The 21,899-nt window shown below is 35.2% G+C and overlaps 1 protein-coding gene across 1 annotated transcript in view; it reads right to left on the bottom strand.

The window, feature by feature from the left end:
- The window catches only part of LOC111046715, a 225,584-nt gene that overhangs the window by 5,582 nt on the left and 198,103 nt on the right, over window positions 1–21,899 (bottom strand). The window contains exon 7 of the mRNA XM_039435443.1: window positions 10,029–10,227. Within this exon, the coding sequence (XP_039291377.1) occupies window positions 10,029–10,227 (199 nt within the window). The remainder of the gene's footprint in view (window positions 1–10,028; window positions 10,228–21,899) is intronic.

Genomic DNA, 21,899 nt, shown 5'->3' with positions numbered 1-21,899 from the left:
AGTCAATTTCCGGTTATTTTCTATCGCTGTAACTGCTGATATAAAGCAGATGTATAGACAGATTCTTGTCGATGAATCGTGTCGCAAATTCCAGCGTTTGTTATGGAGATTTTCGTCCAATGATCCCATACAAATTTTTGAATTAAAAACTGTCGTATTTGGTCTGAGTGAGTCACCGTTTCTAGCTCTCAGAACTGTCCATCAACTTGTTCAAGAAGAAGGTGAAAATTTCCCTGATGCTAAAGCTCGTATTCCGAGTGACATGTTTATGGATGATTTGGTGACAAGTGTGTCTTCTTTAGGTGAAGCAAATCGTCCTTGTAGTCAGGCAAAAGAATTGTTCGAGAGAGGCGGATTCGAACTTACTAAATGGAGTTCCAATTCACCTGAATTGATGAATGATTTCTCGGAAGATGAAAAATCGGCCTTGTCTAAAGATTTCGAGATGGGGAATTTGTTGGCTGTCCTAGGTTTGAAATTGCAACCTGGTAGTGATTCGTTTTGTTTTTCAGTGAATCCTAATCAGTCTGTTCCTACCAAACGTCACATTTTATCGGTAGTAGCACGCATTTTCGATCCTTTGGGACTCTTGTCACCCCTAACTTTTTTTCTTAAATGTTTAATTAAACAAATATGGAATGCTGGTCTTGATTGGGACGATTCAGTACCTCCCTCTATTGCGCTTCAATGGGAGACATGTCAGAAGGAGTTCCCTTTATTGTCCAATCTCTTCATACCACGTCATTTAGGAGTGATGAATGATTCGAAAATTACTGTCATTGGTTTCTGTGATGCATCGACTTTAGGTTATGGTGGTGTGATCTACATAAAATCTCAAATGGATATGCAACCTGCAACTATCACATTGTTGTGTGCTAAATCAAAAGTCGCGCCATCTAAGACTTTATCCATACCTAGGCTTGAATTATGCGCGGCGCTCTTGCTCGCTGAATTAATACAGGTTGTTGTCTCTGTTTTGAGCCTTCGTTGTCACGTGACTCGCGTTGTTGCATTATCGGATTCAACTGTTGTCTTACATTGGATCAGGGGCTGTCCATCTAGATGGCAATCTTTTGTCGCTAATCGAGTTACAAAAATTCAAGACTGTCCTATCAATGACTGGTTACACGTGGCAGGAAATTCAAACCCAGCTGATCCCATTTCGAGAGGTTTATCCCCTTCTGAAATAATTAATCATGATTTGTGGTGGTCTGGCCCCTCTTGGCTAATGTTAGAAGAGAGTGATTGGCCCGTCAAGGTCGATCTGGAACCTATAGAGTGTCTACCTGAGGTCAAGGTTCACTCAATTGTCACTGTAGTACAGTCGGAAAATTCATCTATTAATTCGATTCATCTTTTAATTGCTCGTTGTTCCAACTACCAACGTCTATTGCGTATCATAGTGTTAATATTGAAAGTACTTTGTCTATTGCCTAAACCTCATGAATTAGATTTCGATTTGGCGGAAAAACATTTGTGTAAAGTCGTACAAAAAATTCATTTTTCGAAAGAATTACTGGAATTGAAAGGTGGGAAAGAATGTACTTCTCATCTTCAACAACTGTCACCCTTCTTGATCATGATATTATTCGTGTGGGTGGACGTTTACAAAATTCTGAGTTGAATTATGACAGCTGTCATCCGATTATATTACCGAAAAATGATCCATTGGTCACGCTTTTGATTGATTATTTTCATGAAAAGCACTGTCACGCTGGACCTCATTCATTGGCGTCTATTTTGAGACAAAAATATTGGATTTTATCAGCCCGTGTCCTTATAAGGAGTCATGTACGAAAATGTAACAAGTGTTTTCACTATCGTCCCACTCTTACACCGCCGAAAATGGGCAATCTGCCAGCCTGTAGAACTCTGTCGTCTAAACCATTCATCCAATGTGGAGTTGATTATGGTGGACCCATTCGAATCACCATGGCCAGGCGTCGGAATCCTTTCATATTTAAATCGTACATTTGTCTTTTTGTCTGTATGGCAACTAAAGCCGTTCACATTGAATTAGTTTCGGACTTATCGACCAAATGTTCTTATCAGCTTTTCGCCGTTTCCTTGCTCGACGAGGTCCTTGTAAGGTCATGTATTCCGATAATGGTACCAACTTCGTCGGCGCCTATGATGAGCTAATAAAATTGTCACGGATGCTGAACTCCAAGGAATATCAAAACCTGCTCCAGAATGAACTTGCTGATCATAGCATTGAGTGGAATTTCATCCCGCCAGGTTCACCTCACTTCGGCGGTCTTTGGGAGGCGAATATAAAATCAGTAAAGTCACACCTGTTTCGAGTTATTGGTAACCAGTTGTTGACTTACGAAGAATTGAACACTGTCTTAGTTCAAATTGAGGCTGTACTTAACTCACGCCCGTTATGTCAAATGAGCGCGGATCCGAGTGAACCCCTCGCCCTCACACCGGCTCATTTTCTCACTTTGACACCTCTTAAGTACCTTCCTATGTTGAATGTGGAAGATCGTCCAATGAATCGATTGGATCGGTTTGAATTAGTCAATCGAATGGTTCAGTCTTTCTGGAGTCGTTGGCGCAAAGAATACTTACAAAAATTCAAGACTGTCCTATCAATGACTGGTTACACGTGGCAGGAAATTCAAACCCAGCTGATCCCATTTCGAGAGGTTTATCCCCTTCTGAAATAATTAATCATGATTTGTGGTGGTCTGGCCCCTCTTGGCTAATGTTAGAAGAGAGTGATTGGCCCGTCAAGGTCGATCTGGAACCTATAGAGTGTCTACCTGAGGTCAAGGTTCACTCAATTGTCACTGTAGTACAGTCGGAAAATTCATCTATTAATTCGATTCATCTTTTAATTGCTCGTTGTTCCAACTACCAACGTCTATTGCGTATCATAGTGTTAATATTGAAAGTACTTTGTCTATTGCCTAAACCTCATGAATTAGATTTCGATTTGGCGGAAAAACATTTGTGTAAAGTCGTACAAAAAATTCATTTTTCGAAAGAATTACTGGAATTGAAAGGTGGGAAAGAATGTACTTCTCATCTTCAACAACTGTCACCCTTTCTTGATCATGATATTATTCGTGTGGGTGGACGTTTACAAAATTCTGAGTTGAATTATGACAGCTGTCATCCGATTATATTACCGAAAAATGATCCATTGGTCACGCTTTTGATTGATTATTTTCATGAAAAGCACTGTCACGCTGGACCTCATTCATTGGCGTCTATTTTGAGACAAAAATATTGGATTTTATCAGCCCGTGTCCTTATAAGGAGTCATGTACGAAAATGTAACAAGTGTTTTCACTATCGTCCCACTCTTACACCGCCGAAAATGGGCAATCTGCCAGCCTGTAGAACTCTGTCGTCTAAACCATTCATCCAATGTGGAGTTGATTATGGTGGACCCATTCGAATCACCATGGCCAGGCGTCGGAATCCTTTCATATTTAAATCGTACATTTGTCTTTTTGTCTGTATGGCAACTAAAGCCGTTCACATTGAATTAGTTTCGGACTTATCGACCCAAATGTTCTTATCAGCTTTTCGCCGTTTCCTTGCTCGACGAGGTCCTTGTAAGGTCATGTATTCCGATAATGGTACCAACTTCGTCGGCGCCTATGATGAGCTAATAAAATTGTCACGGATGCTGAACTCCAAGGAATATCAAAACCTGCTCCAGAATGAACTTGCTGATCATAGCATTGAGTGGAATTTCATCCCGCCAGGTTCACCTCACTTCGGCGGTCTTTGGGAGGCGAATATAAAATCAGTAAAGTCACACCTGTTTCGAGTTATTGGTAACCAGTTGTTGACTTACGAAGAATTGAACACTGTCTTAGTTCAAATTGAGGCTGTACTTAACTCACGCCCGTTATGTCAAATGAGCGCGGATCCGAGTGAACCCCTCGCCCTCACACCGGCTCATTTTCTCACTTTGACACCTCTTAAGTACCTTCCTATGTTGAATGTGGAAGATCGTCCAATGAATCGATTGGATCGGTTTGAATTAGTCAATCGAATGGTTCAGTCTTTCTGGAGTCGTTGGCGCAAAGAATACTTACATGAATTACAAACCCGTGTTAAATGGTGTAAGGATTCCACCCCTCTCACGGTTGGTACAATCGTCCTAGTGGATCAACCAAATGTCGCACCGTTGAAATGGCCTCTGGGGGTGATTGAGGAAGTATTTCCCGGTGCTGACGGTGTCGTTCGAGTGGCTATGGTGCGGTGCGCCAATGGTCGCTTCAAAAGGCCGGCTACAAAGTTGTATCCATTGCCTACTCAATAATTTTCCTTTTGCATTTTTTGTTTTATTCTCGTTTTGTTTTATTTTTATTTCTTTCGTCGTTTATTCATTGTTTTTCGTTTCTTTGTTCTCTAGCCTTGTCTGAAAATAGCTTTTCAGCCGGGGGGGGATGTTGGAGCCAGCTCTAGTTTTCATTTTTCGTTTTTGAATTGGACGCGCGCTCCTCGTTCAGTTCGTATTTCTTTCACTTGAGTGCGTCGCGCTCACTAGCCGGTAGGCTGTTTCTTTCAGTTCAATAAATGTTTAATGTTAAATGTTTAAATGTTTAAATGTTTAAATGTTAAATGTTTAAATGTTTAATTTTAAATGTTTAAATGTTTAAAGTTAAATGTTTAAATGTTTGAATGTTTAAATGTTTAAATGTTTAAATGTTTAAATGTTTAAATTTTAAATGTTTAAATGTTTAAATGTTTAATGTTTAAATGTTTAAATGTTTGAATGTTTAAATGTTTAAAGTTTAAATGTTTAAATGTTAAATGTTTAAATGTTTTAAATGTTTAAATGTTTAAATGTTTAAATGTTTAAATGTTTAAATGTTTTAAATGTTTAAATGTTCAAATGTTTAAATGGTTAATGTTTAAATGTTCAAATGTTTTAATGTTTAAATGTTTAAATGTTCAAATGTTTTAATGTTTAAATGTTTAAATTTTTAAATGTTTAAATTTTTAAATGTTTAAATGTTTAATGTTTAAATGTTAAATGTTTAAATGTTTAAATGTTTAAATGTTTAAATGTTAAATGTTTTAAATGTTTAAATGTTTAAATGTTTAAATGTTTAAATGTTCAAATGTTTAAATGTATATATGTTGCGCATTTACGGCGAAACGCAGTAATAGATTTTCATGAAATTTGACACGTATGTTCCTTTTTTAATTGTGCGTTGATGTATATACAAGGTTTTTGGAAATTTTGCATTTCAAGGATAATTTAAAAGTAAAAAGGAGCCTCCTCCATACGCCAATATTAAAGTAGAAATCAGACTATAGAATCATTCATCATAAATCAGCTGACAAGTGATTACACATATGTGTGGAGAAGCCAGTCTATTGCTGTTTTTCCATAAGGTCTATAGTTTCAATCAGGTACTTGTGGATGAGAAAACTGCGTGAGGTCTACTGTTCACAGAACTACTAGTTTTTTGATGATTTACCTTGAATGGTATACAATTCCAAACTTCCTCTCTAACTGATATGAAGTACTGTGTGAAGTATTCATCCGTAAGATGAGCATCAATCTCTACAATGGCTTTGTGCGCTTCTCGGGGCATAGGATCTGTGAAGGTCTGCAAATCATACACCTGTGGTCTGAATTCGAATGGGAAAGGATTTAAACCCTGTTCCGGGGTACAGCTGAAACATAAGGAAAGCTATTATAATGAGGTTCACGTTATAATAGCAGTGTTTGATTAGCAATGGTATTGCTATCCTCGTTTATCATTCAACAAAGCAGATAGCGCTATCTTTTTCTATAGTGAGGTCCACGTTATAATATCAGTATTCGATTAGCAATGGTATTGCTATCCTTGTCCATCATTCAACAAAGCGGATAGCGCTATCTCTTTCTTACTTTGCTCTGTTGCCAGATCGTTTTGTAGCAATGTAGAATTGATAATTAATTTACAAATTATTCCATCTTGAAAATGGAAACTCGATCATTAAAATCCATTGAGAAATATAACTTGTTACTTAATAAAATATAATTGATTATTTTAAACGAGAATGAACAGTAAATATCACATTAATAAACCATCAGCTACTGTCTATAGGAGGCATTGACAAGGCAGAGGATCACAACGTTGTTCTCCATCAGCTACTGTCTATAGGAGGCATTGACAAGGCAGAGGATCACAACGTTGTTCTCCTATCTTTCTCCACTACCATTTTTCTGCTTTATGTTGACCAACTACCCAAAGAACTGATAAATGTTAGAGCTCTCTTATTTGCAGACGATACATCACTTATTTTCAGCAGTTCTCTGTTGGATAATCTCGAAATAAATGCCCACTTAGTGGTGCAGTCCATTGTACAGTTTAAGAATCTATTAACTTGACTTACTTGACTTAGTTCCTGTCGCTCCTTGAGGAGCATAGGGCTTCCGAGAATGTCCTCCATCCAACTCTGTCGCGTGCTAACGCCTTCACCTCCAACCACGTTTTGCCGGCTTTCCCAATTTCTGTCTGGATGGTACGCTTCCACGTGATTTTTGGGCGTCCTCTTGCACGGTGTCCTTGAGGATTCCAGTCCAATGCGTCTTTTTCAATGGCACCTTCTTCCTTGCGCAACGTGTGCCCAATCCATCTCCATTTCCTTCTTTTTATCTGCATTTGGATTGGATCCTGACAGGTGGACTCCCATAGTGCTTCGTTGCTGATAACCTCTGGCCATCTGATGCCCATTATGCGACGCAAACATCTATTTACAAATACTTGTAACATTTTAGAGGTCACTGTAGTCACCTTCCAGGTTCCACATCCATATAAGAGGACTGATTTTACATTGCTATTAAAGAGTCGAATCTTTGTGGCTTTGGATATATTTTTATTTGCCCAAATTGGCCTCAATTGTATAAAAGCTCCATTTGCTTTCATGATTCGACTCTTTACATCTTGATCAGCTCCTCCTTCTACAGTGACCATACTACCGTTTAAATGTTTCAATGTTTAAATGTTTAAATGTTCAAATGTTTAAATGTTTAAATGTTTAATGTTTAATGTTTAAATGTTAAATGTTTAAATGTTCAAATGTTTGAATGTTTAAATGTTTAATGTTTAAATGTTTAAATGTTTAAATGTTTAAATGTTTAAATGTTAAATGTTAAATGTTTAAATGTTTAAATGTTTAAATGTTTAAATGTTTAAATGTTCAAATGTTTAAATGTATATATGTTGCGCATTTACGGCGAAACGCAGTAATAGATTTTCATGAAATTTGACACGTATGTTCCTTTTTTAATTGTGCGTTGATGTATATACAAGGTTTTTGGAAATTTTGCATTTCAAGGATAATTTAAAAGTAAAAAGGAGCCTCCTCCATACGCCAATATTAAAGTAGAAATCAGACTATAGAATCATTCATCATAAATCAGCTGACAAGTGATTACACATATGTGTGGAGAAGCCAGTCTATTGCTGTTTTTCCATAAGGTCTATAGTTTCAATCAGGTACTTGTGGATGAGAAAACTGCGTGAGGTCTACTGTTCACAGAACTACTAGTTTTTTGATGATTTACCTTGAATGGTATACAATTCCAAACTTCCTCTCTAACTGATATGAAGTACTGTGTGAAGTATTCATCCGTAAGATGAGCATCAATCTCTACAATGGCTTTGTGCGCTTCTCGGGGCATAGGATCTGTGAAGGTCTGCAAATCATACACCTGTGGTCTGAATTCGAATGGGAAAGGATTTAAACCCTGTTCCGGGGTACAGCTGAAACATAAGGAAAGCTATTATAATGAGGTTCACGTTATAATAGCAGTGTTTGATTAGCAATGGTATTGCTATCCTCGTTTATCATTCAACAAAGCAGATAGCGCTATCTTTTTCTATAGTGAGGTCCACGTTATAATATCAGTATTCGATTAGCAATGGTATTGCTATCCTTGTCCATCATTCAACAAAGCGGATAGCGCTATCTCTTTCTTACTTTGCTCTGTTGCCAGATCGTTTTGTAGCAATGTAGAATTGATAATTAATTTACAAATTATTCCATCTTGAAAATGGAAACTCGATCATTTAAATCCATTGAGAAATATAACTTGTTACTTGATAAAATATAATTGATTATTTTAAACGAGAATGAACAGTAAATATCACATTAATAAACCATCAGCTACTGTCTATAGGAGGCATTGACAAGGCAGAGGATCACAACGTTGTTCTCCATCAGCTACTGTCTATAGGAGGCATTGACAAAGCAGAGGATCACAACGTTGTTCTCCTATCTTTCTCCACTACCATTTTTCTGCTTTATGTTGACCAACTACCCAAAGAACTAATAAATGTTAGAGCTCTCTTATTTGCAGACGATACATCACTTATTTTCAGCAGTTCTCTGTTGGATAATCTCGAAATAAATGCCCACTTAGTGGTGCAGTCCATTGTACAGTTTAAGAATCTATTAACTTGACTTACTTGACTTAGTTCCTGTCGCTCCTTGAGGAGCATAGGGCTTCCGAGAATGTCCTCCATCCAACTCTGTCGCGTGCTAACGCCTTCACCTCCAACCACGTTTTGCCGGCTTTCCCAATTTCTGTCTGGATGGTACGCTTCCACGTGATTTTTGGGCGTCCTCTTGCACGGTGTCCTTGAGGATTCCAGTCCAATGCGTCTTTTTCAATGGCACCTTCTTCCTTGCGCAACGTGTGCCCAATCCATCTCCATTTCCTTCTTTTTATCTGCATTTGGATTGGATCCTGACAGGTGGACTCCCATAGTGCTTCGTTGCTGATAACCTCTGGCCATCTGATGCCCATCATGCGACGCAAACATCTATTTACAAATACTTGTAACATTTTAGAGGTCACTGTAGTCACCTTCCAGGTTCCACATCCATATAAGAGGACTGATTTTACATTGCTATTAAAGAGTCGAATCTTTGTGGCTTTGGATATATTTTTATTTGCCCAAATTGGCCTCAATTGTATAAAAGCTCCATTTGCTTTCATGATTCGACTCTTTACATCTTGATCAGCTCCTCCTTCTACAGTGACCATACTACCCAAGTATAAAAAGGACTCTACCAGCTCGATATTGGAGTCGCCCATTTTCAAAGGCATGTCTGTTCTTGCATTTACTCTCATTTCCTTTGTCTTTCTAGCATTTATCTGCAAGCCGGCCTTTATTGCCTCATTTGAAATATTTCTCAGCTTTTCTTGCATGTCAGTAAAGCGCTGTGCCAGTAGACAAATATCATCAGCAAAGTCCAGATCCTCTAGCCGCCCTCTTAGGCCCCAAGGTATCCCTCTTCTCCTACCTCCACCAGCTCTTCTCATCACACTGTCCAAAACCAGCAAGAATAACGTGGGAGACAACACACAGCCTTGACGGACTCCAGGAGTGACAGGTAGGGGTTCACTCAAACTTCCTGCATGGAGGACACGGCACTCACAATCCTCATACATATTTCTCAGAATGCTCACCATCTTCTGTGGGATGCCACGATTAATCAGTGTACTCCACATCACTCTTCTGTTAACTGAGTCAAAAGCTCTTTCGAAATCGATGAAAGCCAGGTAAACAGTGCTCTGCCATTCAACACTTTGCTCTAAAATTATCCTCAGTGTGTTTATTAAATCTACACAGCTACGGTGCTTCCTAAGACCAGCTTGTTCTCTCTGTATTTTCCTTTCAACAGAATCCTTTATCCTTTATTTTTTAGGATTACTCTTGCTAGCACTTTACTAGGCACTGAGAGCAGTGTTACCCCTCTCCAGTTTACACAATCTGTAGAGCAACCTTTCTTGGGTATCTTCATTATAGTACCTGTCTTCCATTCTGCAGGAACTCTTTCTTCTTCCCAAATTTTGGTGATTAGGGGATACAAGATATCAGCACTCGTCTCTTCATCAACTTTTAAATCAGCTGACAAGTGATTACACATATGTGTGGAGAAGCCAGTCTATTGCTGTTTTTCCATAAGGTCTATAGTTCCAATCAGGTACTTGTGGATGAGAAAACTGCGTGAGGTCTACTGTTCACAGAACTACTAGTTTTTTGATGATTTACCTTGAATGGTATACAATTCCAAACTTCCTCTCTAACTGATATGAAGTACTGTGTGAAGTATTCATCCGTAAGATGAGCATCAATCTTTACGATGGCTTTGTGCGCTTCTCGGGGCTCAGGATCTGTGAAGGTCTGCAAATCATACACCTGTGGTCTGAATTCGAATGGGAAAGGATTCAAACCCTGTTCCGGGGTACAGCTGAAACATAAGGAAAGCTATTATAATGATGTTCACGTTATAATAGCAGTGTTTGATTAGCAATGGTATTGCTATCCATGTCTATCATTCAACAAAGCAGATAGCGCTATCTTTTTCTATAGTGAGGTCCACGTTATTATATCAATATGTGATTAGCAATGGTATTGCTATCCTTGTCTATCATTCAACAAAGCAGATAGCGCTATCTTTTTCTATAGTGAGGTCCACGTTATTATATCAATATGTGATTAGCAATGGTATTGCTATCCTTGTCTATCATTCAACAAAGCAGATAGCGCTATCCTCTACTATAGTGAGGTCCACGTTATAATATCAGTATTTGATTAGCAATGGTATTGCTATCCTTGTCTATCATTCAACAAAGCAGATAGCGCTATCTTTTTCTATAGTGAGGTCCACGTTATAATATCAGTATTCGATTAGCAATGGTATTGCTATCTTTGTTCATCATTCAACAAAGCGGATAGCGCTTTCTCTTTCTTACTTTGCTCTGTTGCCAGATCGTTTTGTAACAATGTAGAATTGATAATTAATTTACAAATTATTTCTTCTTGAAAATGGAAACTCGATCATTAAAATCCATTGAGAAATATAACTTCTTACTTAATAAAATATAATTGATTATTTCAAACGAGAATGAACAGTGAATATCACATTAATAAACCATCAGCTACTGTCTATAGGAGGCATTGACAAGGCAGAGGATCTCAACGTTGTTCTCCTATCTTTCTCCACTACCATTTTTCTGCTTTATGTTGACCAACCACCCAAAGAACTGATAAATGTTAGAGCTCTCTTATTTGCAGACGATACATCACTTATTTTCAGCAGTTCTGTGTTGGATAATCTCGAAATAAATGCCAACTTAGTGATGCAGTCCATTGTACAGTTTTAGAATCTATTAAAGCTGACAATAAATAGCAAGAAATGTCAATACCTCCAATTCAAAAACAGATATAATATAATAGAAGATAGGAAGATAAACATTTTTGTGAATGATTGTCAACTTGATGATGAAGATCTGGTCAAATTTTTGGGTATTTTATTAGATAGGCGACTGACTTGGACTCCTTATATTGAAAAATTGTGTGCCAAAATAGCATTTGGAGTATTTGTCATGAGACAGCTTGCAAGGCTCAGAGATGAAAAGCTACTAATAACAGCCTACCATGGTCTCTTATTGTCGCATATAAGGTATGCCATCATAGAGTGGGGTAACTTGTCAAAACAAAAAATGGATAGAGTATTTAAGATGCAAAAGAGAGCTGTTAGGTGTATAGGAGAAGCGAATAGGCTAGATTGTTGCAGGCCACTGTTCAGGTCACTGAGTCTACTAACAGTGCCTAACTTGTTCATCTTTGAGGTTATTTTATTCGTGATTTGAGCCAAAATCTTGACGTTCATGATTACAACACGCAAAACCCATCTGACTATCACTTGGTGAGGCATAATAGTAGACTATTCGAGAAAAAACCAAGATATACTGGTAGATTATTCTATAACAAGCTACCGCTCATGCTGAAAAGAATTGAAAATACCCAGACATTTCAAAAACCAATTGAAAAAGTATTTTCGCCACACTGCACAGAAAGCAGCTGTTTTCCAGTCCCTAGGTAGATCTGAAAGACATTGTTTGCAAACGACTCTCGTCTGACGTCAGAACAGGTTTCTTTCCGGCTAAGGCCGGAAAGAGTACCCTTTCTGGCCGCTAACATGGAACTAAGAAGGGTGAGACTGCTATTCTAACTTTTTTGAAAATGTGTTTGGACAACTGTGCCATATGGTGCATTGTGTTCAGGAGGGTGGGATCGGAAATTCCCACCCCACTTTGAGCACCCTACGATGTCTGGCTCTTGAGATATGAGACATCAAAGTTTCCCCCACGCCCTTAATAAAACATTCTTATTCTATTTATTATTCTTATATAGCTGATGCCAAAAAGTTAGGCGGCTTCATGGGTCACATGGAGTAACATACTCACAGCTGATGCAATGCATCTATTTATTGTCTCTTTTGATTTGAAAATCATCACCTGAGCCAAGCTAGATGACAACTCTACTTGACAACATCATCTGTTGACGAAACCGCCTAACTTTTTGGCATCAGCTATACCTGTAGTGTGGCGAAAAATATCGTACGCGACTCTCTCAGAAAAGTGTTTACGGTATTCGGATAGCATATTCCCGGGCTCGGCAAGCCTCGCCCGGGAAACTATCCTCATACCGTAAACACTAACTTTCTGTGCGTAATATACTATCAATTGATGCAGCTTCTTATAGCTTACAAGAGTTCCTTTCAGATTGAACTAGCTCCAAAGAATTAAAATATGATAAGTAATTAGAATGGGGCTATATTATCGACTTATATGTTCACTTGACTATTCCATATGGATTGGTGATTTATACACTTTGCCTGTTCTGTACTATATGGGATTGAGTATTCATAAGAATGACTTGTCTTTTAAACTCCCTCCTGGAGTCTCCAAGACGAAATCTGAGATAAAACGTGGACCTCACTATAGAATGTTTTTGGATTTGGTCCGGGAGCAAATAATGTAGGATACCATGGTGAGGACAACGTTATAATGGTAAAAATGATATATTTCATTGTTTATCCACAGGGAGAGATGGGAGTATATGATTTAGAGGAAGTGAGAGAGGGTATGGAGAGAGAAAAGAAGAAGATGTGGAAGAAGAAAAAGAAGGAAGTGGAGAAGAAATGGGGGAAGAAGGAGAAGTTGGAGAAGAACTGGAATAAGAGTAAGAAAAAGAACAAGAGGATGAAGATGTGCCGAGCACTCTTTAGTTCAGGCCTTTTCCCAAGTTAAAATAGTAAATTTAATACGCAATAGACTAGAGCCATTATTGTAAGTGAGTATGCGAAATAAATTATTTTCTCTCTATTATGAACGACCATGACTTCGAGTTTCCCATGATAGATATTTAAAAATTTTGGCTCCGAGTCGTCGAGGAATGTAGATTATGGAATTATCTCTAAAACTTAGCCTTCTTGTCGCGACATGGAGTGCGATAAGCTGGAAAACAGCAAGCAATGAAATTCTAACAAACTACCGATTTTGCAGTTACTATTTGGTCCAAAGGCTCCAGAAGCCACGCGACGATTGGTCAAATTGATTCCCTTCGCCCAATAGGAGACCTGTTTCTAAATACAGTAGTGGGGATTCTCCAGCCGCAAGACCAGATTACGTTTCGGAGGACACTTTGCTAGGAGCACTACGAGAGTAAAGATGTAGTCACTATGTTTCGCCCTTTTTGGGCAGGTTTACTAGTTTATATCATTAGTTAATGTAGGAGCTAGTTTTATTTTTATTAAAGTTTAAATTTTCTAGTAGTGCCATGTCCTGAAAGGTTAAATTGTGTTTCTTCATCATGTACGAATAATTGCTTCTTCAAATAACCGCTAAGGTATGTAAAATAAGGTTAAAATATAATTTAGGGAATTCAATTAATTGAAACCTCAATCAAAGAGTATTTTATCAACAAAGCCTGTTATTTCTCAAGTTAATAATATTGATTGAGGATAATCCTTTTGATTTTATTAGTGATGGAAGATACTTATAAATTTTTTCTAAAGAAGTATAGAAAGTTTTCAGTTACGTTACATTTGAGTTATTGTTTCTGGAGATATATTATCGTAGAGTATTGCTGAAAGTCAGGAAGATAGCCTTTAAATTGGAATGGAATTTTTAGGATTATGTTCATATTGAGTTTATGACATTTAATAATTTATATTTTTCAGACTCTGTTTTCTCATGTCATTGAGGCTTTTCAATGATTTGATAAATTTTTTATGATAGAAATCTTAATAGACAAAGAAGAAAGTTTTCTTTTCCATGAAACTAATATAATGAATGTTCAAATTTTAATATAATTTAATTATTTCTATGTGTCTACTAATTTTATTTAATTAAAGGTAAAAACTATCTACAAGATGAATCTTATAAGGCGAACATTATTTTTACCTTGAAGTGGAATTTTCAATATTTTTTTCTTCTATTGTGTTATAAAGTGTCTTGTTTTGTTTTGTGATAAATTCATAATTCTAGTTGATACTCGTTTTTGGACTTGTATTTGTAGGTAAATCAAATCATAAACTCTGGAATGTTCATTTTTAATTAAGGTTCTGAGCAGTTTTGGGCAAATGCTCGTTGTTTACACTTGGATTGCGTCCTATAGTTCAAAAATAATAAATAAAATAAATGTTGGCTAGCGCACAAGTTTCCAACAATACTAGCCGAGCTACTATATGAAAAATTATATTTGATATCGCAAACCAAACGAAAAATATCATATAAGTTAGCATCATTTCAATCTGAATTATTCCTTTTCTAAGAGTATTATATCAATTTATATAAAAGTTAACATCATAATTAATGAAGTATTCATTTCCTAAAAGCATTATATTGATTATTACGGGTGTTTTCATAAATGTTGCATTGTATATTAATGACACTCTGGCAAGTAAATTCGTTTTAATTTGATCTTAGATTTTGAGAATGAAATCAGAACGTCAAGATAAAATCTAAATTAAATAACAGAATAAACTCCTGTTTTAGCTTTTGATGAATTGTAGGAAGAGTTAGAAATTAATGCTGTAATACATTTATTTACAGCAGTTCATGTCTGTCCCCAAACCAACTTCATGTACCACCCCTTTGGTTCCGCAACTTTATGTAACACCGCTTCAAGACACCTGTTCAGACGACAGGTCTAAGGACATAAGAGGACTTTGCCATCAAGCCAAATTCAACCGGTGAAAGTTCACCACCAAAAACAAGGTACTGTAACCCCGACGATAAAGCAACGTACAGACCAACGAAAGTGCAGTGTAGTGAAACAAAGGTTCATTCGAGAATGTCAATCAAAAGTGGGGATTCAAAATTATTATGAAATGTGTTATATGGGTTACTATCAACGAAATTTGGGTTCAACGGGCTTTTCTTTCTTGCGTAATTTCATGTTGAAATCAATTGGTTATTTCATGACTGATATTGTTTGGTTTTGTGACGTATTGCTATCTAAATGGGGATAGTAATGCGCCCCCAAATCAGATGAAGAATGTCACCAAAGTAACATGATATTGTTGTTTCTGTTGTTCGATTTTAGTTGCCAATGTTTATTGAAGCTGTTTGTATTTTTCAATTATTTCAAATTGTAGTGTTATTCTATAGTAGAAACCTATTAAATCTTGACTCTAGCCCGTTCACCTGCATGAATTAGGTATAGACTCAGGTATTTTCTAGATGTGTCTGCCTATTTCTAAATTCTAAATTTTATTCAAAATTATCTTCTTCATCATCTTTTGAAAGGTAAAGGCACACAACTGCGCCACTCTGCTGAATGTTTAGCGAAAGGCACACAACTGCGCCGACTCTGCTGTCTAGAGATATTTAAATCTCTGGAATTCAAATTTTCTAAAAAATTAAATTTTTCATAACTTACTCTAATCATACTAGATCAATTTTCTTAGTCTATAATTGAAAATTCATGCTGTGAACGAGTTGACGGTCAGGATTTTGGTTTGGAGTTGATTGATAATATTTTAGTTGCTACTCCAATTTCTCTGAAGTTTAAATAATTGTAGATGAAATAGGAATGTTATTCAGTTCAGTAAATCCATTAAAGTGAAAAATTTTGAAGTGCTTGAAGATAAAGTCAGGAAGCTTGAGTTGAAAGTATTCTAAAACTTAATTGAAATTGATTATGAGAAATTAAAGGTTAATGGTAGAATAAAAATTGGTAGAAGAAACTAGATAGGTGAAAAACAACTGATTATAAGTGCTGAATAAAATTTTGTATTCTGTAATTCCGTGAATGATGATAGAAATTATTGTGATGTCAACGTACGTATTCTGGTCCACAATCGGGTACTTGGTATCATCATAGTATAGTAGTAGTGAAAGTGAATATTGAGATTCTAAAGGTCAACCCAAGTAAATTAGGAAAATTCGGAAATTATTATGGGAGAATGTTTGAGGAAAAAAGGAAATTTTTTTGATAAGTTTAGGTTGATCAAAGGTAATCAGAGAATAAATAGGAAACTGTTTTATTAGTTATTGTTGATATGTAGTTTTAAAAAGTTGATGAGTAGTTTTTGCCTTGAGATGTTTAAACTAAATAATTGGGTATTGTAGATTAAAGTTGAAATGATAATCAAATCCTTGTGAATTTGTATGAAAATAAGTTGATTGAGATGAGGTTGTTAAGTCCCTTTATCAGTAATATTTATTCTTAAAAAGGTGAATCAGTTTTATTATTGGAGATATTTTTTTTTAGGTGTGATTTTTGCGGTAGGCATGCATAGTGATAGTGTAAAGATCCGTTGTGTTGGTGACGTTTCCTGTAGACTGTGGGGATTTTTTTTTTGTTTGTTCAGTTGAGACTCAAGATTTGGAGGAGGACACGGGGATGTCCTGCCTATGTGTGTTGTTGTTGAATTTAGGTAATTGGCGCGAGTGTAGGTCCGTGTCCAGAGAGAACGGAGCACTGCCCGATAGTTGTCCATGTAACAAATCAAGTAATTAGCTGTGACTAACCTTGCAAATTTGTACGGTGGAATTGTTTAATTTCAGCGAAAGGCACCGAAATGGTGTGAGCTGAGATTTTTGTATCCAGTAGATGGTCTGGTTCATTCGAGAGTTATGGGGCTCATCAGTAGAATAACGTAAACCGAAATCTAGAATATTTAGTGAGTCTTCGTAGTGATTGTAAGGAAAACAATCAGCGTAATACAGTTTAGGGAAGCCCAGTCAAAAGGTTCGTTAATGTTTGGTAGGAAGTCAGCCGCAAAAACACAAGTAATAATTGTTAAAAAAAAAAGGGGTATTATTGAGTTTAAAGTTGCTTAGAATTTGGTATGGTAACGAAAATTGAAAGTTTTAGACAATGAATATTTGAAGTGATTAGTTAAGGTATACAAATAAAATAACAGAGAAACTTTTTCGAGTACCTAGGTAATGTTAAAATGGTTATCAGTGAAAGTAGAATAAATATTGGAACAGTACTGAACGGGTTGAATTAAAATAAAATTAACAGTGAAATTCTTCTAGTGAATTTGAAATGAAAAGGGAGAATCTCTTGAGTTAAGCATGAGTTTAAATTATTCTGTAGTTGAGAGTTGAAAGGTTGATTAAAAGGTTAATTGGGGATATGAAAGTAGAAATATGTGGGAAAATTCCTGTCAAAAAGGAAATAGAATTTTTGTTGGGAAAATTTAATTGAGGTAATTAACAGTAGTAGGACCTTTAGAGATAAGTAGTCAAAAAGAATTAATAAATAAAAAAAATAGGAAAATCTTTAATGAAAAGATACATTTTTTAATGATGAATAGTAAAATTGCAATCAAGTTTTCCATGTGAATAAGTTGGGATATTTTGAGATCTAGTAGAGTAATTGGAACTAGTTGGATATGAAGTTTATTGTTGAGAAATAATTTTGTGAGGCACCAGTAAGGTTGAAAATGTCAGTGAACTCGGGAATCAGTAATAGTGTATTAGTAGTCTATTAATGTATTGATGTATTGGTAAATTTCAATGATGCTGATAATCAGAAGGCAAGCAGTAGCAGTCCATCAATGCTAAGTTAGAGCTGAATTTTCATATTATTAAATCATGCCTTGAGAATTATTCTTCCAGTGTTAAGAGAAAATGTCACGTACTTTGAGTTTGAGATAAATAATGATCAGGAAAAAAAAGGAAACAGATCAGTCTATTGAAGACAAGATTTTTTGTCGTGAGTTATAATTGGATAAGTTTTTGTGAGTATGGCACCACTCTATAGCCTTGTCTCTATACACTCAACGAGATGATCCCCAATGAATGAGAAGGAGAAAAGAGAAAAAGAGTTATGATAAAGATATTTACCGTATTTGTTAGAAGGATTCATTACGGGTTCATGAAGGGTTATCAGTCAAGATTTTGTTACGTGACAATATAATGTATATAGAAGAATCCCGGAATGTAAATAACTTGCGCAACTAGATTAGTCATTAAATTATGTTATTAACCTTGTAATCTTAAATGAATTTAGGTAGGTGAATTAGGTTTAATTTTATCTCATTGATCAGCTGCATACTCGCGGTAAATGAAATGATTGTACAGTTTTCTCACGGTAGTAGATAATTGATTGTTTGGCAAATCGGGTGATTATCAATTTTTGAAGTTATCAACAGTCATATTATCCTATGTGACAATGTATGTACGTGATGTCTCTAATAATAATAATAAGTTATTTAGCATAAGACGATTTATCATAATATTCTATACTATACCCATTTTCAATGGCTCAATACACATCCATTCATAGTTAAGAATTATACATTCACATAGTTAGGAGTTAGTACATATAGATAAAATATATTCTCATTCATAAAATAAAAAGAATAATGTCTAAGGCCTCATATTTTATATTCTGTTCGCTTTATATTTCATATTATTTTGTTGATATCCCTATTCTTATTAGTTACCTTCCGTGATTAATACAATTATAATCTTATCATAGGTTTATTCAGTTCAACTGATTCCATTTTAGTTCACTTTAATACAATTCAGTGATAGAGATTCCTGCTGGAATACAATAATGGATAGAAAATTTTCATAGCTACGGAATGTACATCAAGCATGTGTCATTGCTCTCCGACGACTTGCTAGTGTTGCAGTTTCAACCATTATTATCTTTGAATCGTAGTCTATGTAGAATAGTATTGCCTACTGAATTGCTTCATTCTGTTAAAAATATGTTGCACTCTCAACTCTATAGTAATGATAGTTAGATTTCAATACATTCAGCAGAGTGGAAAAGTTCCATCCTTTACTATTATAATCAACGTACTTCATATTTTACAACAGCAAAGTAACATAGAACCAATTAAAACTATGATGTCTTTTAAACGTTTTCCCTTGTTAGAGTTTGCCAAGAAAATAACCAGGGACTCAATAAAGTGATTGAAGTATTCAAGATTATTATACTTGGTCCGTCTCTAGTACCTACTTAAAAAGTGGACACGCCCATATTGTTTTGTCCTGACTCTTGCCACAGTTTTAAAGACTCTTGCCACAAATCTCAATTAGTTATACATTTTGCTGAATTTCAGAATGATTAAAGAGATTTCTTCTGAAGAGGGCCCTCTTCAAATTGGATCCTACTATCAATCCAGAAATTCGACTCTCCAAATCATACAGAATGCCTCTATGGTAACTTATCCTGATTAGATTTCTTTTGCGTGTTTCACACCGTAAGGAGGGGGAGTGTGCCGAGCACTCTTTTAAATTCAGGCCTTTTCCCAAGTTACAATAGTAAATTTAATACGCAATAGACTAGAGCCATTATTGTAAGTGAGCTATTATAGGTAAGTGAGGATATTTTTGATATTCTTTCCGAAGAATGGACATTGATATGTCCAAAGCTCCGCCAATTTATGTAGATGCATAACAATAGAATGAGTAATAGTGAATACAATATTGCATTAATGATTCAAAATAGATAAATGGAACACACGTTATAGGGTATGATTTGATTAAGATCATAGATTGAGTAACAATTACGATATACAATACTGAAGAACAGAAAATGTTGAGATAAGATGATGAATATGTATTATGTAAAATGGATGAATGAATGGAATGAAGAATGGAAAGGAAGGAAGATTGGGATATTTTCACAGAATATTTGTCAGAGAGATTGATTGATTGATTAAGTACTTTATTTATGTACATTACAATATATACTGGCTTATACACTTATATACAATAGCTTACAATACAGAAAAATTATAGATGAATTTACATAATATAGACTAAGAAATAATTATTGAACTGTATATGATATGAAAAAGCAATTTGTAATATAATAACTATAGATAATAATGAGTAACAATTACGATATACAATACTGAAGAACAGAAAATGTTGAGATAAGATGATGAATATGTATTATGTAAAATGGATGAATGAATGGAATGAAGAATGGAAAGGAAGGAAGATTGGGATATTTTCACAGAATATTTGTCAGAGAGATTGATTGATTGATTAAGTACTTTATTTATGTACATTACAATATATACTGGCTTATACACTTATATACAATAGCTTACAATACAGAAAAATTATAGATGAATTTACATAATATAGACTAAGAAAATAATTATTGAACTGTATATGATATGAAAAAGCAATTTGTAATATAATAACTATAGATAATAATTATATTGTTATGCATCTACATAAATTGGCGGAGCTTTGGACATATCAATGTCCATTCTTCGGAAAGAATATTAAAAATATCCTCCCCACTAACTCTCTACCAAAACGTTAATTTTGTTATTTAAACTAAGGATTTATTTATTAATGGAAATATTGTAAAAGTTTTAATCAATATGAATATTTAAGATAAGAAAAAACAGAAAATTGATAAAGTAGAATAATTATATAGGTAGATAAGATCAAATAATTGATTAATAAAATAAAGTAGGCTGAAAGTAGATCAGGGTTATCAACTTTCAGTAATATTCAGCAGTATGCAGTGGATAATTGAAATAACATGAGTTTATATAATATATATATATATATATATATATATATATATATATATATATATATATATATATAATTCGTTCTATAACATGGTGTAAAGGTTTATATTGGTGGAATGGGTGAGGGATGGTTTTCATGTGATCGTTCTAGGGCCGGACAGTTTCAGTCATTTGTTCCAAAAGATATTTTCTTAAAGTCAGGATTAAGCTCGCTCGGCTCTCGATAGACCTGATAGAAACAGGAAGTGTATTCCATGCACGACAGGCACTGACTAAGAAGGATTCTGTGAAAATAGTAGTTCGATGATTGGGTATCCTTAAAGTACTTTCTCCGGTTCTAGTATGTGAAGCATCTATCCTCCTACCTTCAGAGACAAATTTGAAATCATCTTTAAAATAGTTCGGATTACCGTATTTCAAGATATATCTAACAAGCTTGACTATTCAAAAAAGCCTTTGATCGGGAAGCTTTAATGTTGAACTAGCAATGTGGGCTGGGGTGATATGATCATGGCGTTGGAGAGAGTAGACGAAACGTAGACAATAATTTTGGCAACGCTGTAGTTCAGAGTGACTTGCATATCGTTGAGAACAGAATTACAATACATTAAATGTGGAAAGATGAGAGATTGAACCAATAATAATTTAATGTTTCTAGGGAGGATATCGTGCATTTTCTTCAAAGAGAGAGAGAGAGAGATTGATTGATTGATTGATTGAGTACTTTATGTAGATTACAATATATACTGGCTCATACACTTATATACAATAGCTTACAATACAGCAAAATTATAGATGAATTTACATAATATAGACTAAGAAAATAATTATTGAAAGTATATGATATGAAAAAGTAATTTGTAATATAATAACTATGGATAATTATATTGTTATGCATCTACATAAATTGGCGGAGCTTTGGACATATCAATGTCCATTCTTCGGAAAGTATATTAGAAATATCCTCCCCACTAACTCCCTACCAAAACGTTAATTTAATTAATTAAGCTTGGAATTTATTTATTAATGGAAATTTTGTAAAAGTTTTAATTAATATAAATATTTAAGAGGAAAAAACAGAAAATTGATAGAGTAAAATAATT

This window comes from Nilaparvata lugens, chromosome 9, assembly GCF_014356525.2.
Source record: "Nilaparvata lugens isolate BPH chromosome 9, ASM1435652v1, whole genome shotgun sequence".
Classification (NCBI taxonomy): domain Eukaryota; kingdom Metazoa; phylum Arthropoda; class Insecta; order Hemiptera; family Delphacidae; genus Nilaparvata; species Nilaparvata lugens.
Note: the sequence above shows the minus strand (reverse complement) of the source record. Positions and strands in the feature narration are given on the sequence as shown.